At 43.9% G+C, this 26174-nt stretch overlaps 2 protein-coding genes across 2 annotated transcripts; one reads left to right on the top strand and one right to left on the bottom strand.

The window, feature by feature from the left end:
* Positions 1-1970: 1970 nt before the first annotated feature.
* LOC149343803 (uncharacterized) lies at positions 1971-11534 on the top strand. The gene is made up of 4 exons (XM_089542495.1): positions 1971-2139; positions 3489-3545; positions 4318-4463; positions 10592-11534. Exons 2-4 carry the CDS (start codon positions 3494-3496, stop codon positions 10874-10876), a joined length of 483 nt encoding a protein of 160 aa, XP_089398621.1. The 5' UTR covers positions 1971-2139; positions 3489-3493; the 3' UTR covers positions 10877-11534.
* Positions 11535-21914: 10380 nt separating this feature from the next.
* LOC149343802 (uncharacterized) lies at positions 21915-25629 on the bottom strand. The gene is made up of 3 exons (XM_089547072.1): positions 25578-25629; positions 23579-23730; positions 21915-22277 (listed from the first exon to the last, which is right to left on the bottom strand). The coding sequence occupies exons 1-3, from the start codon at positions 25627-25629 to the stop codon at positions 21915-21917; spliced, it is 567 nt and encodes a 188-aa protein (XP_089403198.1).
* Positions 25630-26174: the final 545 nt, after the last annotated feature.

The following is a 26174-nucleotide window of genomic DNA, read 5'->3' as shown; positions in this document are numbered from 1 at the left end:
TGTGGTAGAGTTGACGGTTTATAATTATTTAAAACATAGAGTAAACCATGATCGGTGTTGTGGGTGCCGTTTGGATTCGATATGAATCTTAAAAGTGCAGTACTTATTAACACTTTTTTTAAAGTAAGATGAACATGTTAAAAGAAGCGCAAAGTTAAAAAATGTACGCATTTTCTTGAAATCAAATTATTTTGAAATTCTAGAAATTAGTTCGAGTCGAAAAGGTATGAATTGCTGGCAGTATAGCTTATCATTTTCTTGAACCCTTTGAACTGGCTAAACGTTGCACCACAGAATTTATAATGTCACTTTCTCTGCGCACACACATGAGAAGCCACGCACTCGCGTTCGGACGCACGCACGCCCGCACGCACGCTGCATACACACAGAAAAATGGCATTTTTTTTTAGGGAACAGAATATATTGCAAGTGTAGTAAGAGTACGCAGTGGCCAGGGCTGGGCATTGTCCGAAGAATGATTACTTGTTTGTCCATCCATATATTGCTCTACCTACACTGCACTAACTGTGAAGAATGCTGTCTTATGTACTCATAACTTAGCTGGAACAAGTGAAATGTTTTGCTATGGTATTTGCACTGCAAGGCTGGAGCAAATGAAAACATTTGCTAAGCGTAAAAATCAGGATAATGATGTTTACATCCGTGTGCTGCAAGTTATGAATTGTGTGAAACAGTAGTGCTACTTGCAGTGCATATTGAGAAGATACGTCATTGAGGAGGTCGACATCTGCAGCAGGTTGAACGCATTTCATTCAGGAATGTGGCCGCGAAGAAAAGCGTATGGGCAGGTATCGAATATGACTAGCATACATCATTTAAATAACAATCTCCGACCAGCTGCAGTGCGCCCGTATTAAGGGTAGGCGTGGAACGAGTAGTAAAATGTCTTCAAGCTCTCATCAACGGACGAGCTCTTAGACTAGGGGTGATTTCTGTAAGGATTCAATAGTCATTATACTTCATCTGGCGTGACGTCTTCGTGTTGACATCTTGAGACGAAAGCAGCAATGTAGCGGGTCCCTACGTTAATGATAGCTTTCGCCGCTCGCAGCATGCATCGGCTCATCACTGAATGATATGCAAATTTTATTGAGAGTTTCAATCGCAACGAACCAACGCTTCGGTGGCTTCCCACGAACGTTTGGAAGCCGCTGCTACATCACCGAACATGAGCGACCAATGCCTGAAGACCAAGTCGATCCGAGATGGAAAACAGTTAATAGATCCTAAAATACGGCCTCAGGCTTTTCATTCTTAGTAAATACACCATCATTATCCTATCTATGTCCACTTCTGGCTAAAAGGTCACTACATATCTCTTCAATTATTGAGGTCCTCTGCCCGCTGCACCATTTTATCTCCGCAAAATTCCCTATCTAAGCCGCCCACTTGACTTTCAGCCGTTCCCTGCCACGCTTGCCTTTTCTTAGAATCCAATCTGTGACCCTAAAGACCATCGGCTATCTTGGCATTAAGGCTAATGTAAGGGTAACATTAAAAATACATTACCATCCTAAATAGAAGGAGCCTCACCAAGAAACGCGTGAAACCAGTGAGAATAACTTACTATGTGCGGGGAACCACTATAATAATCTCTGCTAGTTGTCTGACCATCAGATCTTACAGGCTCAGTGTACGGCCTTAGAGCATTTGTTAAATCTAAACGTCCTATTCCCTCACGTCAGTGCAAATATTTTTACCGTTCACACATAAATAGTTCTCAGTGCATTCGCTGTCGCTGTTATGCCTACACAGAAGCGGAAAGCTAGAGGGCAGATTCCGTTATTGTATCGAGCTAGCCGTCTTGTTGACAGAAAAATGGCCTCTTGTCGCTTCTCTATTTCCGTGTGCGGTCACATGCGTACCGTTCCGACAGCCCCGAGTGAAAGCCTCGCAGCAGTTCCTTGTTGATAGCTGCTATATGCTTTGTTCTATTTATCCGCTGGCGAGAAAGGACACTTCCCGACCTGCATCGCTTCTAAGTCATGTTGCATCGCTTTACAGTCACGTTGGGAAAACCACCCTGGACCACGTATAAAAGGACTCGGTAGGTACAGCGCTGGCACAGCAGTGAGAAGACGGCCAAGCCTAAACACCAGCTGCGCACCTCGCCTCAAGGTAAGTAGTGCATCTCAACCTCTACACAACGTAAATAATTCATAGAATAAACTAAAATGGTTTATGGTTTATGAAGTTCCACGTCCTAAAGCGACTTAGGCTACGAGAGACGCCGTACTGGAGGTGTCCGCGCGGAAAATTTCGACCACCTAGGGTTCTTTAACGTGCGCCAACATTGCACAGTACACGAACCTCACCAATTTGCCTTCATCGAAATGTGACCACCGCGGCTGCGATTGAATCCAGGTCTTTCGGTTCAGCACCGTGCACCATAACCAATGGGCCACCGTGCTGTCTTAAGAATAAAGTAAAATAAGCAACGTGTATATAAGATGAAGTAGTCCATATGGTGCATAAAAGCAGAGAAGGATGTAGACAAGGGGCTTGCTATGTCACTCACTTCCGTACCCTTGTCTCCTCAGCAGCTTAAAAAGCCGCCGCGGTGGCTGAGTGGTTATGGCGCTCGGCTGTTGACCTGAAAGCCGCGGGTTGGATCACGGCCGCGGTGGTCGTATTTTGATGGCGGCAAAATTCTAGAGGCCCGTGTACTGTGCGATGTCAGTGCGCGCGTAAAAAACTCATGGTGGTCGAAATTTCCGGAGCCCTTCACTACGGCGTCTCACATAGCCTGAGTCCCTATGAAGCGTTGAACCCCCATAAACTATGAAGAGCCGAACAAGGAGCTCGGTTCTGGCATTCTTGTAAATTGTGAAATGTAAACTCTGTGGTTTAAAAAGCTGCAAGTGGTGGACTGAGGCAGCGACCGAATATCGGGCTTTAACACACCTAACAAAGGTCACAAGAAGAAATCCCTACCACGAGCTAGACTCTAACTTTTAAGTTTATGCTGCACGAAATGCAACATCGTATACCACCACCCCGAACAATCTGCGAAAAACGGTTTAGCCGTAATGTTCATATGTAGATTCGTAAAGACGTGAAATAGGGGGTGCATAGGTAGCCGGTTCGAATCCTTGCCGTGAGCTAGGCTCTAACTTAACAAATAAGTTTGTGCTGCACGATACGGTGAATCGTGTGACAACATCCGCAACATTGTGCGACAAACGGTTGGCCCCCAAATTTTACACGAATTAGTAAACCGTTTTATGACTAGCTCCTACCACGAAAATAATGTGCAGGATAATACGCCATTCCCATGCCGAAACCGTATTACTGGATATTTAACGGCTTTATACGAAAAATCTGAAGTAAATAAAACAATAATGCCCGATGTACATGTGCCAGGGTGGTAGGGCTTAACGAAAGTTGAACAAGGAAAATTGTGTCAACGAAAGGCTTGACAAATGTGCTGGTAAAGAAAAAATGTTGCAATACATTGCTTTCTGCAGGTACCATGAAGCAAGCTGCGGTGATTCTCTTAGTTTCCACCGTCGGGGCAGTAACAGGTAAGTGCAAGGAGGAGGAGGTAAAAGAGGAAAGGCAGACAGGTTAACCGGAAGAATAACCGGTTTGCTAACCCACACGAGGGAAGTGGTTCCGGGGATAAAAAAATGAAAGCTAAAGGAGGGCGTTCCAAAAAATTATGTGTTCCAAAACCCTCAACGGAATTCGCAAGTTCTATTACAAGGTGCATGAAAATATCCTTTCAATAACGGAAAAAAGCAATTCTTTGGGGCTTTAGCATGGTCTGCTCATGACAGTTTGATAAGTTGGAGTTCATTTTTTTTAGTTAAATGTTATGAAAAATTGGAACGCAACTGGGCCTCTCTTATCCTCTTATAGAGAAAAACTAAAAAAATTTTCAGTGAACAGGCAGCTCTGAAATTATCCCATAGCTCCACGATAAATTTTGACGCATCAGTCAAAAGGGGTTAATTTATCATCACATGCAATTAGGTTTGGTGTATTGGTTTATCGGGGTTTAACGCCCCAACGCGACTCAGGCTATGGGGGACGCCGTAGTTAAGGGCTCCAGAAATTTCTACCACCTGGGGGTCTTTAACATGCACTGACATCGCACAGCACACGGGCCTCCAAAATTTCGCCTTCACCGAATTTCAGCCGCCGTGGCCGGGATCGAACCCTCGTCCTTCGGGCCAGCAGCCGAGCGCCGTAACCACTGAGCCATCGCGGTGGAATTTAATCAGACAATAAGCGATTGCTTGTGGACTGACAAAGATTTAAAAAACAAAACCATCCATTCCTTACTCTTTCCAGGCATCGCATTTCTTCCGCCTGAGGCGTCCCGCCCAACCTTTCATCAGGCTGTAGAGGCTGAAACAAAGCGTATTGCTGACGAAGCCATCCAGACCGGCGTCGTTCTTCTTGAAGTGGCAAAGAAGATTTCTGAAGAATTCGATGAGGTAGGGCACACTGTTATGAGGATAATTTTTTGTCGCCTCTTTGGTGTGGGCACCGATGAACAAGGCATCGTAGAAAGCTATAACTGCGTAAAAAGAGCAACACATATCGCGTTTCATGAACTTCATAATCTTCCAATCACAGCAAAACTCGGCAATAATGGACTCGAATAAATACGAAATGCGAGTGAACGCAACCTGAATATTGACATGTGGCGTATTCTGCTGAACATAAAACACGTCAGTCACAAATTCAGGCGAACGCCAATATCGTGACGACAAAGTGTGTGAGAGTGGTAGATTGCACAATGAGACGGTGGCGGTTCTTGAGGTCTGTTAACTCATGTTCTTATTTCACTGCACGACCAGCGAGCAAGTCGCGCCTCGCTGGCAAGAAGCGCTTTATGCCTATAGGAGAGCAAAAACACGTAATAGCATCGAGGCTTGCTCAGCTCATATCAAAGAACAGACGCAGAGAAGCGCTCCATCCGTAAAAAAAGAAACCTTGTGTCGATGAAATTGTCGGGAGACGAGGCCTTGTCAGGCTCCATGCCTTTTGCCTTGTCTTCCACTTTCAGTTGAAAGAAAATAAAATGTTTCTCTCTCTTTCTCTCTCTCAAATTAAACAACCAGGCCTGGTGTACTTGGCCACAACCTTCTATGTACAAACCAATTAACCTTCAGCCCTCAGTCCCCAGCGGCTGCGGAGCAACTGACCAAGGCGGCGGTCACACATGTAACGCAGCTGAGGGTGCAATGAATCACTGTCTCCAGACAGGCCCCCATGGGAAACGAAACCTGACAACGTTTAACGCTAGAACCATATCCAGTAATGCTAGGTTAGCAGTGCTGCTGGAGGAGTTGCCGGGTATTAAATGAGATATCACACAGTTTATTGTTATGAGAATAGATCTGGCGTACACAGTACTAAAGGGTGGGCACGTACTGTCCTATTGTGTCTTAGCGGACAGACCAGAACTAGGTGTGCGATTCATGATCAATGAGGATATAGCTGGCAATTTAGAGAAGATCTATAGTATTGGCCAGATGGTGGCAACTATCTTAATTATGTTTAATAAGAGGTTCATGCTGAAAGTGGTGCAGAGCTACGCACGTGCATCAAGCCATGATGACCAGATCGTTGAAAGCTTCGATGAAGACGTGGAATCGGCAATGAGCAAAGTAAAATCACGGAGTATATCAGTGTAGAGCACAGTACACTGCACTAATGGGCGACTTCAATGCGAAGGTAGGCAAGAAGCAGGCCGGAGACCAGGCGATAAGCGACTATGGCATAGGCTCCAGGAATAGCAGGGCAGAGTTATTAGTAGGGTTCGCAGCGAAAAATAATTTACGGATCATGAATACCTTCTTCCGGAAACGAAAGAACAGGTACGTGGAAGAGCCCGAATGGTGAGAATAAATATGAGATTGACTTGCAACTGCGCGCCCACCCTAGTATATCACTTGATGTGGAGGTATTTGGAGAGCTGCGTTGTAGCGACCACAGAATGGAAAGCCCCGAATTAGGTGAGACCTGCGAAGGGAACGAAAGAAATTTAATAGTGAAGTGTAAGCCCATTAACGAGTTAAGTGTAAGAGGAAAAGTAGAAGAATTCAGGATTTCGCTGCAGAACGGATATTCGGCTGTAACTGAGGCAGGCGATCGTAATGTTGAACTAGTGATCGACAATCTGGCAGCTATCATTACGGAGTGTGCAGTAGAAGTAGGTAGTAGGATGGTTCAACAGGATACCAGCAAACTATCTCAGGAGACGATAAATCTGTTTAAGAAACGCCAAAGCATGGAAGCATCTATCCCTGCGGACAGAATAGAACTGGCAATGCTATCAACTTTAATAAATAAGCGAAAGGAAGCCGATATGAGGAAGTTTAACACGGAGGAAATCGAGCATGCTCTAAAGAAGGGAGGTAGCCTAGATGTAGTGAAACGAAAACTAGGCGTGGGTAATAACCTGATGTAAGCGCTAAGAGACCAAGAGGGCAATTCTATTAGCAGCATGGATAAGATAGTTAAAGTAGCCGAAGGGCTCTGTACAAATCTATAGAGCAGCGAATGCAATCAGAACTTTAATCAGGGAGGCAGCAAAGCACAGTAATGGGACATCTCGCCAGTGACAAAGGAGCAACTAAAGAAAGCCTTTGGAGGAATGCAAAAGGGGAAAACAGCTGGGTAGTACCAGATAACAGCACATCTCTTGAAGGACGCAGGGGAGATTTTGCTAAAAAAACTAGCCGCCTGGATTAAGCAGTGCGTTAAACCTCGAGCGTATCAGAAGCTTTGAAGAACAATAATCATATCTTAATTCATAAGAAAGGAGACATCACGGAATTGAAAAAAAGTGACAGACCAATCAGCTTACTGTCCGTTGCCTACAAGGTATTTGCTGAGGTAGTCGCAAATATAGTCTAGACAACCTTAGACTTCAATCAACCAAATGATCAGGCCGGCTTTCGTAAAGGATACTCGACAATAGACCATATTCACACTATCAATCAGGTGATACAGCAATGCACAGATTATAACGAGCCTCTATGTACAGCGCTCATTGATTACGAGACAGCATATGACGCGCAGATTATAACGAGCCTCTATATACAGCGCTCATTGATTACGAGACAGCATATGACTCATTTGAAACCTCAGCAGTCGTGCAGGCATTGCGGATCCAGGGTGTAGAAGTGTCTTATGGGAAAATACAAGAATATATCTATAACGACTACAAAGCTACCAAATTACTCCATAAAGTCAGCAATAAAATTCTAGTTAGGAAGGGTGTCACGCAGGGAGACACGAGCTCGCCAATGCTAATCACCACGTGCTTACAGGAGGTGTTCGGAGGCCTGAATTGGGAACAACTGTGGATAATGGTTAATCGCGAACACCTAAATAATCTGCATTTTACTGACGACATTGCCGTCGTGAATCACTCTGGAGATGAGCTGCAAAGTAGGATCAATGAGATAAACAGGCGGGGCAGAATGGTAGGTCTTAAAATTAACGTGCAGAAGACGAAAGTAATGTTCAACAGTCTCGCAAGGGAGCAGCAGTTCACAGTTGCGATATGCTGGAAGTGGTAAAGCAATACGTGTACTTAGGGCAGGTGGTGGCTGCTGATCTGGATCTTGAGAGGGAAATAACTAAAAGAATAAGAATGGGGTGGAGCGCATATGACAGGCTCTCTCAGATCACGAATGGCACTTTAGCTATATCCCCCAAGAGAAAATTTTATAACTGCTGTGTCTTACAAGTACTCCCCTACAGGGCAGAAACGTGGGGGCTAACAAAGAGGGTTCATCTTTAGTAAAGTACAACCCAGCTAGCTATGGAAAAAAAATTATAGGTGTAACGTAAAAAGGCCGCAAAGCCGGCAGAGCGGCTGAGGGAGCAAACGCGGATTAATGACATCCTAGTCGAAATTAAGAGAAAGAAATTGGCTTGGGCGGGGCATGCAATGCGAAGGCAAGATAACCGCTGGTCCTTAAGGGTAACGGTGTGGATTTCAATAAATGGCAGGCGTAGCAGGGGCCGCCAAAAAGTTAAGTGGACGGATGAGATTAAGAAGTTTGCGGAGACACGATGTCTGCACCTGGCAAAGGACAGGGTTAACTGGAAAGCCATGGGAGGGGCCTTTGGCATGCTTTGGGAGTAGCCAAGCTGATGATGATGATTATAATGATGAGGTTAAGGTACTAACAAAGAAACGCTGAGAGGTAACGGTCATGGTTTCACTTTGCCGTTAACGTAGGTTTAAATCAAAACGAGAAGTGCACAAGTTCATGATGAAGCTTCAGATGCTTCATTCCGTTGTACCTAATACAGATGAACATAGCGTAGACCTGATGAATGTAATCATCGTAATCAGGTAGTGCGGATATGGGGTTCTAAGGGATGCATTCAAGCAAGACACGAAGATTTATCGCGCGAAATACGGGAGCTTTTTAAAAAGAAACATATTGTGATAATCATTAGTTCCGCGGGAAAAAGTTAAGAAATGTAAGCTTGTTTGAGTGCGACTTATGGGACACGTGCAGCTATACAATGAAGAGGAAATAATAAGCGCTAAAGCAGACAAAAGGAAAGTGCGCAATTCCACAAATCATATATATGCAGCATAATGACAGGATAACACTTAATATTAGCAATGTGGTTGACATATAATGTAGCAAGGGAGCTCTACGCGTGCTAAACATAATAAATACGGTGCTAAATGCAGCACATAAGTTAGAAGCTTCTAGTTTAAATTAAACAGGAAATAAAGAACACTTTAGACGCATCTCCGAGAGCAAGCGGAAGCTAGGATCATCAAACTTTAGTTAAGCTAAAATTCGGCGGGACTAGTGTGTTAAATATTTCTGGCGTTGTCTGTGTAAAATGCCGCTAGGCACTTTTTTATGTAAGAAGCAGTAGACCTTTGCAGTAATTTATTGTTTAAGAAAACGGTACATCCATTACAAATGCGTGCTAGATGCCTTGCCTAAAGCAACTAATATTTAATCTGACCGAGATTAATCTCCAAACAATTAATCAAACTCGGTCTTTCTCGGAAAGGCCATCAGCAACTAGTTGAATTTATGCAATTAATCACAATAAAAATTATTTCTCAGTATACAACGAGAACTTGCACGTTAATCGAGGATTCGAGTTAAAACACCACTACTCATGTAGGCACTGCATACTAAGGTTTGCAGCAACGTCTGCAATGTTTGCTACAAAGTACCAGCTGGGATATCCCGGCCACCTCAGTTCCCGAATGACTGGACAGAATATTTGCCGGATCGGGTGCCAGACGAAAAAACAAAATCTTTGCAGTAATTTTAACGCTTGTGTATATAAAAGATTTAAATAGTTGGATTCGGCGAGGTGCGAACAGACTTAATGGTGAACGCTTTTACGCCCAGACTACATGATCACATTGTTCTTCTAAGTGACAGATGAGTGCCCTGGAACTCCTGATTAAAGACCTAAGAACAGAGTGTGGGACTGTGCGCGTTGTTAATGGCAGTAGGGAGGCTTTATAACAAATATCGGATCGTTACCGCACTATGATGCTGCACCTCTCCTGACTACTTTAAATTCTGTTTTGCAAAATTCATGAAATGATTTTAAAATAAAAAGCTAAAAAAATTCAAACAAAGGCAGGTCTGTGAGTGATTGTCTGCAATGCTTTTGCGTTGTCCCTAATACTTTTCCTGCCTCTCTAAGGGCGCGCAAAATGTCAACGCAATCGCACGCACAGTGAAAGGCTGAAATAGCCGCTGCAATTGACGGCTTTGTTTATGAACTGTGCCTAAGAGTTAATACAAATGGGACACCTCTACTGGACTACATGCACCAACAAGCATCCCTGAAGCCAGGTCCAAGGTTGAAGTAATGGTTGTAATGCCGTAAAGTTGGTAGTCGTCTTGTAAGTTGCCAGAAATGAGGTCAACAAAAAAGCTAACTTGAAAATTCATTTCGGCAGTTTGAAAGCCCTGCACGGCTTACGTATCTGGCCAAAGTTCTCAGGATGGAGGAAGGAACCTGGTGTATTATTTTGCTTAGGTGAAGTACAGGAGCATAAACAAATACTCTGTCATCGCCATTTGAAAATATTGTTAAGAAAGGAAAAGAAATATTATTCGGCAAGAAAGAACCAGTGAAAAATGCACATGCGGTTATACGGTGTGATGCGACATTTCTGAGTCTATAGTGCTGAGTGGCAAATCATCACATTCTCATTGTGTCCCTTAATTCGATTCCGCCGAATCTTTTTTTCCTCCGCTGGTGCTTCGGCTACGGGCGGTGGGAGGAGGGTCAACAATCTGGAGGTGGCTGCATGGGAGGAGGGTCAAAGGCGGCAGAGGCATAATTGCCTGTCGGTGCCCTGAGATGCAAAATGAGATGCTGAAGAATGCTAGACATTTTGCACATTAGCGGGAGTGTCATATTAACGAGTTTGCCAATAATGTTCTTATTTATATTTTTTAAAACCTCATGAGAGTTGACCAATCCCATATTACCGCTAGACACGAACACCTTAGAAAAACCAGCCGATGAACGGCAGGCATGATTCTTCACGCAAGCTGCCTTGAGATTTATTAATGCACTTTTCGAATTCTCTCTCTAGACTGGCGAGTACTTTCTGAAAGATCTGTGGAACATGGCCAAAGGCGTTATTCTGGATGCCGGCACCAAGATCGTAAAAGAGGCAGAGAATGCACTCGACGTCTTGAAGGAGAAGGCCAAGGAGGAAGCTGTAAACATTCTCGGAAAGATTGTCAGCCAAGTGGCGTCCGGTTATGCAGCTGAAGACACTGAATCTAAGCGCGACTGCGTTCGTGTGCTTTGCAAGAAGATCGCTGAAGTTGGCGAGCGACTGATCGAAGAGGGAAAAAGGCTTGGTGGCCACTGAGAGTGGCACATGAAGCACAGCCCGAATACGCTGGCCAAGTATCGCCGGCGATCCCCACAGATCAGGGTTGCACTAATGAGTTAAGCATTATTAAAATATATACCCGCTGGATTAGAACTCGATTGTGGGCCGGAAGATGTGTGTTCCAGAAGCATGCGGGGATCGGAGTGCTGATTCTACATAACAGACAAAGCAGATCTGCTTGAGAGAAGTCTGGGAAGTGTTTTTTTATGCAGCAGATATATGAACCTAATGTGAGGGGAGGAGTAAAACTCAATGAGAATTAAGTTCTGCCTTAAACTGGCAAAAATATTGACCTAAGCTGCAGAGGACAATCCTAATTGCCTGAATTCTTTATTGTCTGGTTTTGGAAGGTGATTTGCACGATGCCAGCCATTCTTTTTGGATAATAAAGTCTATAGAAACTTTTGCCGCGCAAGTAGGGCCATTACACTTAATTTTTTTTTCTCTGGGAAAATCACATGGAGGCCACACGCTGGTTGCGAACTACGTATTTGGATACATTGTGAAATATCTCTGTTAATATACAATAATTGCCCCATTTTTTGGCCTTCCAGTGATAGTTAGAGAGACATATAAGGGGTTAATTACACAGATCACTCCTCTCTAATGTGTGATGAAAGTTTGAGGCATTCACCTGCTTTATAATAAGAGCGTTTGCTGATGTGCCCCTAATTTTTCACTACATAAGGGAAATAAAGGCCGGGTATTTTCTGAAATTTTATGAAACCTAACATCCGATCTAACGACTCTCCTTTCGGTATACAGGACAGTCCTGGCTCCCTATATCCAAAGGAGCCAGAACTACAGAGAATATTGACTACACTAGAATCAGTTCGAAAGCACGGATTTGTGCTATCTAGAACACGATGATGAGCGGGCAGTGCCGCGGCATAGAGCACTCACGCTAGGCTAGCTGCGAACAAACCATGCGAACAAACGGGCAATTTCGCGCGTGGTTGTTCCTCATCGGATTAGTGCTTACGCACTAATTACGAATTACGAAATTACTAATTACTAATTATTACTTACTAATTATTAATTACTAATTACTAATTACGCACTCATCTCATTACCATACAAAAAAAATTGGAGGGGACACATAAGTTCCACCTTAAGGGTAATTAAGTTAGCTGTTCAGGGAACTGAACCTGAGAGTGAAGAGCAGACAGATACGTTGGCAGAAGTGTACAGCACGCGATTCGGCGTCTGCGTGTGTCATGCAGCTGTCAAGTCCGAAGGATGCCTCATTATCATTCGAAATTGTAAAGGGTCTATTGAATCGGTGATTTCCTGTGAAATCGACCGCATTGTAGTATGTAAGCTTACATATTCTAGAACTAAATGGAGAGCTCTCTGTGTATATGCACCGAATATAGTGTCACAACGGGGAGCTGTTTTTAGCCGTGTGAAGCCCTTCTTGCTGCTTGAAAAGCGTGTTCTCCTGCTTGGTCCAGATCAATAGATAAAGCAACAAAGCTTAGTGTTCGCAACTTGAGTGCCGAGATGTTAAATGAGATCGCTAATGAGGCAGACCTAGAAGGTGTTGGAATTATACTGCAGAATGGAGGACAGAGTTCACGCATTTTCAAGGCGATAGTCATGCTCCGTTAGACAGAATTGATGTGTTTGTTGAGTGTGTGCCTTTGCTATCCCAGCATCAAACACTACACGCCAGTTTCAGTGATCACTCATTAGTCATTGTTACCTTGGGGTGTTTAAAAAGAATTCTAATTTTTGCTGAGACCGGCGGAAGTTTAGTGACAAATTGTTGCATGAGAAGGAGTTCACCACCAAGGCTAAAGGTCTACTGGAATGTTTGTTATGAAAAGAGTGAAATTTTATATAAACTTGGCAAAAATTTAAATGTATACATTAAAATGGTTGCCATAGATTCAGCATGTGCCTTAAAGAGAAAAAAAAACAAACAGAAAGAGAGTGAAGCTGAGATTGATCTTGATTACATACTTTGTATGGAAGGCGTTAAGGCAGGATTGGTCACAAAAGAAATAAAAGAGGTAAAAACTAAGCTTGAGCTGGAATGAAGCATCGTGAGGCTGTGATAAGGCCGCGTAGCGAAAGCCTGTGGCTCAGAGAACGCCGACCAAAAGTGCACTAATCAATGAAAAGCAGTATGAAGTGTCAAAAGAGATAAAAAAATTCTTATAAAAACTAAGTGACTTGTGAAAGGGAGCAGGTTGAAATTTTATTTATCGAATATTATCGAACCTTGTTCAGTTACATAACACCTGACATTAAGCGGTTTAAAGAAGATTTCCTGCCGCTAATGCCAAAAATTGATTATGTACAAGTACGGGCTCTTGAAAACCGCATAACTGCAACAGAAATAAAGTTCTCAATACAAGAGCTTAGTTTAAACAAGTCCCCTGGGCCGGATGGCCTTTGTGCAGCACTTTACAAGGCTTTTAAACCGAGAATGGTATTAGCGTTCCAACAGGTATTATGCGAGTGCTATATATAAAGAAAAACAGAATGCCTACGCCATTGTAACTGTCCCAATAGGTACTGATCCCAAAACCTCATGATCCGGTTCAGTTGCAGCCCGTAGTCTTACCGCCCAAGAAGTGTAACAAATGTAGGCGTCAAAATCTGTATTGAAGTGTTAGCTCGACGACCCCAAAGCGGAATTAAAAGTGTTCTTGGCCTCCACCAGGCTGGCGGAATAAAAGGCAGAACCATTTTTACGAACATACACTTAGCTTCAAGTGTTATTGAGTGTTGGGACGTCACGCATTGTCGTATTGCCAAGATGCAACCACGCCTGCATAAGGCTTTGGATGAAGTTCTGCATCAAGTTCTGTTAGCGCTTTTAGAGCGCGTGAAACTTGGATGTATTTTAGCAGAGAGTGATAAAATGTTGTATAATGACTGCACTGCTAGCTTCGTAATTAATAATCATTTGAGTAATAGTATATCAGTGTTGTCATCAGTAGGGCAGGGTTGCCGTCCTTCTCCAGTGCTTTTTTGCGCGAATACTTGGAGCCCCTTGGTTTAATGCCGTTCACAAGGCCAAACCTACGAGGTTACAGCTTCTTCAATAACGAAGTTCGGGTTTTCTCATATGCAGATGACATAGCAGTGTTTTGCACAGACCAGGAAAGTGTGCAAGAATTGATGAAAGAGGCTTCAGCTTTGTGTGTTGCAAGTGGAAGTGCACTAAGCTGGCAGAAATGTTTTGGTTATTGGCATGGAAACTGGCAAGCCATGCCAGAAGTGTTTTGTCGTATGAAGTGGGAAGAGACACCGGGCAAGTACAGCCGGCCAAACCTTTAGCTGGCTTGTGAGACGGCCGCTTTTTCTGCGCTCCTGCGCTTTGCGACGAAGCAAACTTGCGGAAAGCTCAGTGTTAAGCATGGGTTTAGTGAGTCCGTGCTTAGATATTATATTTTCGCAAGTTTGCTGCGTTACAACTTGCAGGAGCACGGAAAACACAGCCGTCACGCACGCCAGATAAACAATTGGCCGGCTGTACCTTGTCGTGCCGGTTAGCTATTACCGAGATAGCAAAATATACTGGTCCGATGAAGTGGAGTGAGTAAAAGCTCAGACAAACAAGTGGAATGGCCACAACTTTTCCATGCACGCAAGAGCTACGGTGTTTATCCTGTTTCTACTAGCGAACGTTTTTATGTTCTACAAGCGTTATCTTTGCCAAGGATTTCTGTCCAAAGTTGCATAGGGTACTTAAAACGTTAATTTTGTCGTCAACATGGGAGCGTACAATTCGATGCAATCTGTTCTATACTGCACTGAACGAAGGGCTAGGCTTATCAGATTTATTTTTGAAACAGATAGTGATGAGATTCTTTTTCTTGCGCGAACAAAGTGTTTTTTCTTAGAAGGGTTGCTCAAGAGCGATTGTTGGAATAACTCTGAGTGTCGTCTGTGGCTGGAGGTTGGTGTGCGTTGGGCCCCTTTGCAAGAAGTTGTTTCGTCCGTTCATATTGTCAGTTCGGAATTTTCAGCTGAGTATCTGGTCATTGTGGTGCCAGAACACGATGTGCTCAAAAGATGCCGGTGAGGCCTTAAGTGAAGTCATTTTTTTTTTCAGTTGCATGCTGGCACTCGTCCACTGAAGCCATGGTTAAGTGCAAAGGTATCTTCGTACCTTGGTCTGCATTTGTAAAAAAGAGACAAACAGTCAAACATATCTTTCTTGAATTTCACGATGCAGTTTTTCATTGGGACATATTGAAAAGCATCCTGAAAAAATGAGTTGCCATTAACGCCTTTTGGAATACGCTTCCCGCGATGCGCTGCAGCAGGTGAGGTGCCTTGCGATTTGATAATATTGCTGTGCATGCACACTGTATATGGCGCTCGAGAGTGGATCTCAAACGTGAGCACGTTGTTGTAAATCCTGCTCCATAGTATCTCCATGAGAGCATCATCTGCATACACTAGGTTTTCGGAGAGCAAGCTCCTGAACCTAAGTTACTACCTCGCCTGGACAAGTTGAAATCATTTAATCCATTTTATCACCGCGTGCTAATTATCGCACCATCAAACACTCCATTTATGAAAGCCACGAGGCAGTGAGTTTAACTACCCACCAAAACGAACTTCTATGCTTCGGTTTCAGTCTTTAGGGTAGAAAGAGTTCTGTATACATTGTGTACAAAGCTGCTTTCAAAATCTAAGAGGTAGTTTGTCTAAAATCTAGTCTGCAGCCGGAATCTGTTTCTGCAGCGGTAAGAACGAAGGTAATTTCCGTTCTTATACTTTCCAGTGACGAATAAGAATACGCGGAGAGACAATGCTATATAACTGGTTGAGTTTGTTACCAATATTGAATCTTTCTTTGAAGAAGAATCGCTGCCTTAAGATATTTGCGAGCTGCTGATCTTTCTTTTCTTGTTATTTGTGAGTGCAAATTCCTTCTTAATTTTGCTGCGTAAACTGTGACACGCGGGTTTAGAAATTACTTCTTTGAATAATACTTCGGAACACCACTGCACTGGTTTGTACATGTTGTTACTACTTCTCACTTCTGGAAGAGCCTTAGAAATGCTGACACCACTTATAAATGAAGAAACGCCATTGGCTCTCACGGGAAAACCACAAAGTCTACACCTGCGAGAGGAATGCACACTATATTTAAAGCTGTCTGAGAGAGCATCTGTACCGCGCTGTAAGAATGAGAACGCTTATTATGTATTACAGTATCAAATAAGCGAGTAGGAAGGGTTAGCTGAACCTGCTAGATGGACGCAGCAAATAAATAAGCAAAATTAGATGTTATGAGCTGTAGACAGCAGGAGCACGTATGGAAAAAAGTGCTCACTTTTTCTTATCCACCCGTTTAGTAGCATCTTAGATAGCATAAACTCAGATGTGCGGCATTGATACTGGTTGCCGAGGCTCCTGACCGCAATAGCTATTGCAGAGTGATACGAATGGGACTCTGTATGGTAAAGAGTCCAATTTTGTAGCAGTCCAGCTTGCAGAACCAGAAAGAATTGGGGGCGTGATTTCATGACACCGAAAACCATCTCTACATTCCTATTTGGTTCGCAGATGTGATGCTTTTTAGACACACACGCACGGCGCACGAATGAACTCTGCAGAGCTCTGACCACGCTGAGCAGATTGCGCGTAGCAGCTTATGCGGAGCCATTTGCTAACTGAGTGCTGCTGATTTCAAGCAGCTGAACTTAGGGTCATCGCTTACTACACCACCTTTAAGTGCTGAATTCAAACAAAGCGATCCCGGCCGCAGCGGTATAATTTTGATGAAGGCGAAATTTTAGAGGCCCGTGTACTGTGCGATGTCAGTGCACGTTAAAGAACCCCAAGTGTTCCAAATTTCCGGAGCCCTCCACTACGGCGTCCCTCATAGCCTGAGTCGCGTTGAGACGTTAAACCGCCCCAATCCATAAACCATCAAACAAATCAAGAAATTGGACGCGAGCGGGACCAAAGAGGTTAGCGGGAAGTGTGAAGTAAGAAATCTCCCAATGTAAAGTGTAAGTAGGGGGGAAAATGCAGACAAACTTTGAAGTACAGTTTTGCTTTAGCCAGCATTTTAAACGTCGGAAGAAAAGGTTTTTTTTTTTTTGTGCTGAGATTGCGCTGCATGTATCAGTTCGCTTCTTCCTTGTCGGTTTGCGAGTGACTTCAATAAGCGCTTTTTCTAAGCGTTCCCTTGCATTTCGAGAAAGTTCTCAAGCATTATTGAGCGAATTGAAAATATGGGATAAAGGTACTCGCGGTGAAGCGCCTTCGTCAATGCGTAGAACCAAGGGGTCGAAAAGTCAGCTTTTCGCGCCCAACGTGTGCATTTCCTGAGCAGCTAACAGCGGCCTTTAAAGCGCCCACAAGTCGAGCTTGGGCTTCATTTGGTACAGGCATAAAAAATGCCCAGGAAGTCTGTATACTATTACATTTTTTTAGGAATTGCTATCATGCTCTTTCAGTATTCTTTTCTTGGGAGCGTTCTGGAGCGAACACTAAAAAGATATTTATTGATTTAAATAAATAAAATGGTGGCTAGCAGGACTAGGAGCCATGGTACAGAGGTCGCTTGTCAGCTTTCCATTTCTACTGAAAGTAAAGTTTTGCTAATGTTCTCCGTACTTAGCCAACTGCTTCGGCCAGCGATGAGCTATTTATGTTTCCCGATATCGCACTCAATGAATAACTATGCAATTCCACACCACGGACTTGCTCCCAATTCGAATCTTAACTTTCTTTATTGTTTTTTGCTATATTTTTACGTAGTAATCATAGCCTTCTGGAACGGAGAAAATATTTCATGAATAATTTAGAGTGGTGAAGAGATCCTAAAAATTCTGAAAGAAAACAGGCATTGCCTTGGAAGGACTTGTTTTAAATGCGGCTCTGGGTGCCTGCAGCTGATAGAGCAAATAAGCACCCTATGTCAATGCTTAACTTATAGAATACAACGACACGAAGCCGGATTAAAAAGTTGGTTGCCAATGAAGTAAGCTTCAGCGCTTAAAACTATTAGAATCTCTGCAAAATGAAAAACGCGTCTATGCCCCGAAAAAGAACCTGTAGAAAGATAACCTGAGGACGCGACGTTCCATGAGTATGCCCAACCTGAAAAGAGTAGAGGTCCCCGCCAATTGTGAAGCTTTTAAGAATTTATTCCCATCAAGGTTCTGTTTTAGCAAAATTATAATGGCTCGGAGTGCAGCTTATTGCTTTTATTTTAGAACACTTTTCCTTGAGGGCCAAGTAACATTTCAGTTTTCAAAACAACCTACCAGGCTGTTATACTGCTGTCGTCACCTACGAAGATTGCGCCATCGGGGCCGTAGCCGCCCTCGACGCCAACAATCGTACTGAGGCCGAGGGCGCGGCCATCCCCTTGGCGCTCATACACGTTTCACAAGATCCCAACATCACTGAAATCTGTACCGACTCCTAAGCTGCATACCGTCACTGTCCGCAAAGCATTATCTCAGCAACTGCCGGAGCATTCTCCCGTCAGCCCACACATTTAGCCAAGAGATAACTCTCATGTTTCTTCCTGAGCATGCCTTGATGCCCGGCAATCTGTGCGGTCGTGCACTGGCTCGAGAACTATCGTGCTTTGTTCTAGAAGATTTCACACCTAAAGACACGTAGGAAACCTCGCGGGCTCTACCGACGTACCAGCAATTCACTACTCATGAAAAAAACAGCTGCTTCAGCATCCCACCACCCACCGTACGCTATACTGATAATGTAGTGCGGTATGCGCCAACTACACAGAAACTGGTACATCTCACATTAACTCTTTCATCGCTGCCACCCTACCTTGAGCTTCCGACGCTGCTAAACATGAGAGACGGCGAAGGCCTCTCTCATGCGCTACCTGTGGGAATCCCCCAACCTATGGCAGTTTCGTCCATGCCCAACCCATCTTCCTCCTCATGGGAGGCCACTCTGCGTGCTGCTAAACCAGCTGGCCGAGCATGGCTACTGGGCAGAGCTCTCCGTGAGCCCAGGCCCGTGGACTCTTCGGCAAGTAGGAGCCCTTCCTTGAGGACCGTTTATTATTTTTGCTCTTTCTAATACTCGACGCTGCCCATCTCTCATAAGTGTTAAAAGCAAGGCACCTACGCTCGCGCACTGATGCATGTTTTACCGTTTTGTAATAGCTCACTGTGTTTTAATCGAGGTCATGTGCATGCAAATTCAAGCCAGGCAACTGCAATGAGCCGCGATAATATGCTGCTTTTCAGACACAATGCTTGGCCATCTGAGGGTATACACTGGCCTTTCAACAACGGCATTTCAGGGCGAGCGGTGAGGCTCGATTCACAATGAAAACAGCGGCAGTGCGCCCTGCAAGCTCTTGAACAGTTTAGCATGCACGACATTGTATGGCGAGGCAGCAATAATCTAGAATAATTAGCAGCGAGACATTCTTCGGTAAAGCCGCTGACCGCTTGAGGCAGTATTCACTGACGTCACAGTGGCCGGCGTCTTGTGGTCCATGTAGTGGGGCGAAAGGATGCGGGCATATCTGGTCTGGTTATCGTCACCTACTTCGGCTTGCACTGCTGAAGCTGCACACCATATCACGAAATGGTACTAGAGACGTCAGGCTTAGCTCCTATAGCGACGAGGACAGAGTTCTAAAGGAACGCATTGTTGCTCAATAGACTGATGCACTCGCGTATCATAACACCTACCGGTTGTCTTTGCCAATACGCTAACCTGGACGGCAACCGGTATCATTATCGTGAGAGCATACGACGGGTTTCGCAGGGCAACACTAGCGCTTTACTTGTTAACACAAAGCAGCGAGGCGTGTGTGGCTGGATAAGCCCTTGCGCGCAGATGAAATTGAGAGCACGACCCTTTGTCCGCATTCCACCTTGTCACCTCGAAAGCAATGAACTGATGTGCGTCACTGGCCTAAATCTTTTCGCCCTGTGAAAATTCAGATATCTGCGCAATAGCATTACTTGGAGTCAAGTTTACAATAGCAATCCGCACCAACGACGTTTTATTCAGCACCTAGATTTCCATCCGACATTGGGGTTCGGAATTTCAGATTAATTTTTTTTTTCTAATCTTAGCCAGCGTGCAGCTTGAGAGAGTGGCCTGAAACGTGCCTATGCGCGGTGCTCTGTGCTGGAATTATATTGATGGCTGAGGCAAGAGATCAAAAGACTCATTGTGGATAAGGAAATCTATTTTCTGAAAGCGTCGACAAATAGGTCGAGTTTTCGCCAGCGTGTTCGCTTTGCCATATAATGCAACATGATTAATTTTGCATACATCACCCGAAGTAACGAAGCACCTTAGAAGCCCACGAACCCTTCGATCTTTCTACGTATTGTAGCCACGAGTTAACATTTTCACATTGTTTTTAGCGAGAACCACAGCCTATGAGTCAGGCAACGGGTGGGATGTGTCCGAGACATTTCAGATAATTAGTACGTAGCATTGTCTGCCATATCTGTATCTTTGTGCCAGGCTATCGTCGTGAGTATCTTAACGCTCGAATAGTTACTGTAGCCAAATTATATACTGCAATACTACACAAGTAAAAACGAAAACAGCTGGAAAACAAAAATATGGCAGTTGTTTAAGATTTTATGCGAAAACCGCTAAAGAGCAATATCTGGCGCTCCGCTTCTGGCTGCTATTGCTTAGTTAGCCTTTATTTCCGATTTCTATAAATCTGAATTTAAAAGAGAGGTAGCCTCGAAGCAGCCTCTGGCTGCCGTTTGGGAGATTCACGCTCAGCGGCGGCTTTTCGACGATGCACTTCAGTGTACTGTAACTGGCAGCGGCGACGCTCTGTCTGCGTCCTACTTTTGTTCGCTCACACTCGAATCCGCCTGCGTGCAAGAGCTGCTGCTGATGCCAGCACTGATGTACTCAAACTCCCGTGTAAGTTTCTATCCAAGTGCGAGCCGCATTCTCGATTCCTAGCATTCAGTGACGTAATACATATACGCAAGGTGTAGCCCCGCGCCGCTAACTAAGTCAGCAGAGAGATGTAAGTTAAAGGGACGCATTTAAGGATTTTTTATGTAAATATGTATGAATGGCCGCGCGACCTGATCTGTGAGCCGGCAATAAAAACAAGGTCCACCGACCTGTCCGTGTCGTTCAGCCTTATCACTTGATTTCCCAGAAAGACCCGCATAAAACCGAAGCTCAATAGAAAAATGAGCGAATAGCCTTGCCCGCGTGGCCTGCCCTCCGACCCTTCAACAAAGACGAAGCGGCCGCGGCCGCCACGCATCTTTTGAGCGAGGCGCGAACCATCTGCTGTTGCGAATACGGGCTATGAGTGGCGTTCACCGTGTTGCGTTCAGTATGATAGTATAACAGTATAGTATAGTAGTGTAATTTTTAGAATGCGTGTAATCTTACTGCACATAGGCCTACAAGGGGACTCCCCTGTCGGGTTTGTGGGCACGGTTCTCTACACACATCACCGAGCGATCATCGATGTCAGGTCCAATGACATAACCAATTTGAAGATGAATGTTTACACCCGAACTCAACCCTGTAGAATCAGCAGGCGATCAGTCTGCTCCGTTAAAGAAACCCTCTTCCAGACCGGTCATTCCCTCGTTGTACAGCAACGTATACCGGTTATCACTTTCGATCCGTGTGACAGTGATGCGTGCGCTTTTATTTCATTAAAGACGCAATCAGCTTATAAAGTAAAGCCTTTCTGGTGAACACAGTCTGCGTTCGTATTGCTCTAGACAGACTGTTAAATTTAAATGCTATCACGAATTCTTTCTGCTGTAAAAACATATAATATGAACATGAAATTCTTTGACAAAAAGGTGATGCATTTATTACACTTCGACAAAAGCACTGTGTACTGAACATTGCTCTGACAAAACTGTTGAGCAGTTGCCAACGTCAAGTCCCTGTATTCATGAGGACGACTTCTTATGACTGCGGTCGCAATAAATGCATGAGGTAAGACAAACTTATGTCCGTATTGAAGAGATTGGGCGAGACTACATTCAAGTAATGCTTGAATCATTCGAGGGCTAGTAGGCATCTACTAAACAGAGGAGAAAATAAATAGTTGAGCGCCCAGTTTCTCGCCATGTTCTATAAGTCGTTTGCCATTCTGGTCCATGAGAGTGCACAGCTTGTTCACAACGTCGAGATGACTGCCCATGTCTTGCAGAGCGTAGCCAACCATTGCCTCGTTATACAACTTGCTCACAAGTTCAATAGCTTTGTCCTGAGCTCTCTGCCTTACAACTTTAATTGCAGCTTTGGCGGCGGCTTTTCCAGCTTCCTTGAGGGTGGATATGATGAAAGGTTTAGCCTCCTTAGCTGATGCCTTGACTTTCTGACCAGCCTTCTTGAATGCCGCCTTGGTCTTATTCCACAAATTACGGAAGAAATACTCGTCCGTCTGAAACAAAACGAACAAAAAAAAACGATGTTGTTTCCGCATGCTGAAAGGCTTCAAGGCGCCGGTAGAGCGTAAAATTGTCCATTTCGCTTAAGAAATGTTGCCTTCAACGTCAGAAAAAAAATTAAGACGCACGCTATGTTTAGTCGACTCCACGAGGTTTCGTGCTTGACACACTGATTTCTTCGGGTACAAAAGTGGGTCTCTCCGTCTCAGTTGTGCTGTCACTCATAAGCATATGCGATCCGCAGTTCGTGCCAACCGTCTAGGTCCTAACATGCGTGAAAGCCTGAATGTCCTTTGCTTCTTATTGGTTTAACTAGTCTTTTAACATTGCTACGTAGCAAGCAAGCACCACTTTTCATTACAAGCTGCTTGCGCTTCCGAGGTTACAAAATATTTTTGTGCGTGAATTTACTGAATTACTTTCCTTGAAGCCCACCGCGTATCTAAGCTGAGGTCAAACTTGTCATGATATCACTAATCGCTATATAGCCCAGTCTTCTCGAAGCCTGAGATTGTTAGCCGTATTCTAACATCTCATGCCTTTTCTAAATACAGTCCTGTTCCGCCATTATGAGCCCGTTACTATGCTCCGCTTGAATTAAAGACCTTTTTTCTGGAGACAAAGCTTTTTCAGTGTTTTTATGCTTCGTTCGCGTGGAAAATTTGGCTTCTGAACGAATGGACTGTTCGAAAGTACACAGGGAAACAGGAAAATACAAATTCCGCTTCGTTGCAGTCGTGTCTTGCGCTCAGAATACGCAATCAAAATTTGTTCTCATTGTTGTCCACATTAACGCGAACCTAATCACGGGCCAAAAGAGTCTCTTTGTAATTTCCCTACCTGCCCTACATAGACATATTATCTTACTACTTCCAGCACCCGGCTACCAACTGCGAAGTGCTGTGCCCTTGCTAAGGTGTTGAACGTTACTTTGGTTTTCTGCATGCTTATTTTGAGCCCTACCGCTCGGCTCTGCCTGTCTAATTCATTGATCATGCTTCTCAGTTCATGTCCTGAGTGAGTTAGCAAGGCAATGTCATCTGTGAATCGCAAATTACTTTGGCATTCTTCATTAACTCTTATCCCTAACTGTTCCCATATCAGGCCCCGGAATGCCTGCATGACTGCTGAAGTTTCTACTAAATGGAATGCTTTCTCGTAGTCACCCCTTTATAATACTCTCATGTCACGATGCAGGCTCGATATTCGTTCGATTTATTTGGAAAAAATAATACTTTTTCTGCAAACTTGCACCGTTTGTGGACGACACTAAAAAGCTGTTTTGATACTTCACCTCACTCTCCAGCTCTGCGTCGTGTCGAAGCTCGTAGGCTACGTGCCGCAGAATGTGTCCAGCCAGTACTGCTTCATCAGCGATGTATTTGGATTTCAGGTCCAACACCTTCTGCGACGTCTTCTGTTCCTCGACAGTACTTCCCGCTGAAGCTGCAATAAATTGAGTGTTTCACCACTATTTTTTTGAGAAACATTGGTTGAAAACAGTCATATTATGATCCGAATGTCGCTTTAATGCAACAAACGGGTTCTGCCTGCGATATTAGAGCGCACTTTACTTAAAGGACAGTAATCGGTCTCAAATATGTTTTGGTTCTGAGGAAATCTTTCTCTGATGCAGTAAAGTTGAGGCCCCACATCCTTGAAGAGGCGAATTATCAGTCTTGTTTCGTGAAGCTGATTAACCAATTAGGTGATCGGGCTGAAAGAGCAGGGAGATATAAATTAGTATGCTTGTGCTCACCGGACTCGTCTGACGCTATTGGATTTTAAAACGCTATTCTTTGACATGTTGACTTCAATTCGGTTGAAGAGAGAGTTTAATAAATGTAGCTTATATTTCATGTCCAGCAATTTCTGGCCAAAATTTTCAAAATTAGAAAATTGTAAGCAACTTTGCGGAAGTATTGAACGCAGTAGTTTATACTTCCGATATTTAGTAAAATCTTTCTTTTAAAGAGTTTCCATCGATCAAGACCAAATGTTAAGGCTCCCATTGCAAATCAGAGGGGGACGCTTTCTACGATATCAAAAACGTTAATAGAAAAAAATTAAAGACTGCCGTCAGGCGATCTCCTGATATATTGCTTGTGATAGTTAAGTGTTACATTATATAAAAAAATTACGTTCATAATAGGTTTCCCGCTGAAAAATGCTGCGCCATATAAAAAATTATTACAAATTTAACATTAAGCGCCATCACAGCCTATTCCCTATGCTTCTTGGCTGCGGTGATTGTTGGCTTCCGCCATGTACACAGGAAATAATATATTAGAAAGAATAAGAAAAGGAATGCGGATGGCTTACTTTACGAAAATTTATTAAGTTTCCTGGAAACAAAAAAAAAATAAGAATAAAAATCAATAAAATTAACGCGCACTACCTTTCTCACCTGCGTAATTTTTGTTCTGATTACTACTGAAAATTAATTCATGCAGATACGCTGCTTTCATCTGCATACCTAAGTTGACAGTAACTTCTGACCTCTCTTCGGGCATTATGTGTGGTCAAGCTATTGCGATCACTGGAGCCAAGATTCGGCCAAGACTAAAAAAAATGTTGCGTTTTCTGAGGAGTTTTCTTAGAGGCACGATGAGTTAAATCAGCATGCATGCACGTCTATTTGGGTTTCTTCCTTAATTCTAGAGCTATAGCGATACTACCTCTGCTCACTTTCCCGAGATCACTGCAACGAGCACTGAGTCGTTCGGGAATCACTAGATTCACAGCCTGATGACGATCCAGAAGACTTCAGACGTTTGACAATAGCTCGAAGTGTCGAGCCCTATGTTCACAATCATAACTGGACTCCCACATTTCTCTGGTGAGGCCGCCGCGGTGGCTCAGTGGTTATGGTGCTCGGCTGCTGACCCGAAGGACGCGGGTTCGATCCCGGCCGCGGCGGTTGAATTTCTTTGGAGGTGAAATTCTAGAGGCCCGTGTACTGTGCGATGTCAGTGCACCCCAGGTCGTCGAAATTTCCGGAGCCCTCCACTACGGCGTCTTTCATAGCCTTAGTCGCTTTGGGACGTTAAACCCCATAAACCAAACCAAACCAAACCATTTCTCTGGTGAGCCGTTCCCCGGAAGCCAAAACATAGCTCCTCAAAGTAGGTTAAACGGATTGCAGGCACGTTTGAAAAAACAAAAAACATCTCTTCCATAAGTTTTAGGAGCGAACATTGGTTAAACTGGTTTCACGAGTAACTGCATACGAGAGTATATAGCACCTTTGCAACGAGCTTCTGAAAAAGTTATAACTGTAAGCATCAACTCACCTGTGATGAAAAAAAGCCCGAGGACACAAATGGCTGCCGTAACTGCATTCATGGCGCCTACGAAAAAGTGTCAAGAGATATGCATGAAATTTCAAAAGCGAATTCAAGTAAAATGCGAAAACTCTATTGCTGTTGGTGCCTTCTCCCTGGAAAACATTCACGTCATTGTGTACCCCTAGTTAATCTTTGTTTTCCAAATGCGCAACTTCACATAAGAAATCACCTACAGTGAACCTGACGATTCCAGTAAGAATGAATGATTTTCTGAATGAGAAATACATTTGATATCGTGGCGTGTTATTCGTTCTTTAAACGAAGCTATGTACTCAAAAAAGGGCTGCTTTCAGGCAGCCAGTAACCTGACATTCTTTAGGAAATCACGTGTGGTTTTTTGAAGAATACACGTTTCGTTGTTGTCCAGAAATTAGAGTGCGCATGACTGCGGTTAGCCCAAATGTAACCAATGAATTAAGCACAAAAATACCAATCAAATTAAGTCAATCAACTAAGCACAAAGCTTACTCGCTACGAGCGGGTAATTTGAATTCTAGCTGAGCAGTTGGAAATTTCCTCGTTCTCGTTATAGGTGGCAGATTG

This window comes from Amblyomma mixtum, chromosome 5, assembly GCF_055824585.1.
Source record: "Amblyomma mixtum isolate Tamu chromosome 5, ASM5582458v1, whole genome shotgun sequence".
In the NCBI taxonomy this organism is placed as follows: domain Eukaryota; kingdom Metazoa; phylum Arthropoda; class Arachnida; order Ixodida; family Ixodidae; genus Amblyomma; species Amblyomma mixtum.
This window is presented reverse-complemented; position numbering and strand designations above follow the sequence as displayed.

Bases quoted from the DNA above. Each gene is read 5' to 3' on its own strand.
- LOC149343802 (XM_089547072.1), bottom strand. From the start codon at position 25,629: ATGAATGCAGTTACGGCAGCCATTTGTGTCCTCGGGCTTTTTTTCATC. The intron at 23,731-25,577 runs GTGAGTTGATGC...AATTTATTGCAG, and splicing joins CGGGCTTTTTTTCATCACAG to CTTCAGCGGGAAGTACTGTC. The intron at 22,278-23,578 runs GTGAAGTATCAA...GTTTTGTTTCAG, and splicing joins ACGCAGAGCTGGAGAGTGAG to ACGGACGAGTATTTCTTCCG.
- LOC149343803 (XM_089542495.1), top strand. From the start codon at position 3,494: ATGAAGCAAGCTGCGGTGATTCTCTTAGTTTCCACCGTCGGGGCAGTA. The intron at 3,546-4,317 runs GTAAGTGCAAGG...TACTCTTTCCAG, and splicing joins CACCGTCGGGGCAGTAACAG to GCATCGCATTTCTTCCGCCT. The intron at 4,464-10,591 runs GTAGGGCACACT...TTCTCTCTCTAG, and splicing joins TTTCTGAAGAATTCGATGAG to ACTGGCGAGTACTTTCTGAA.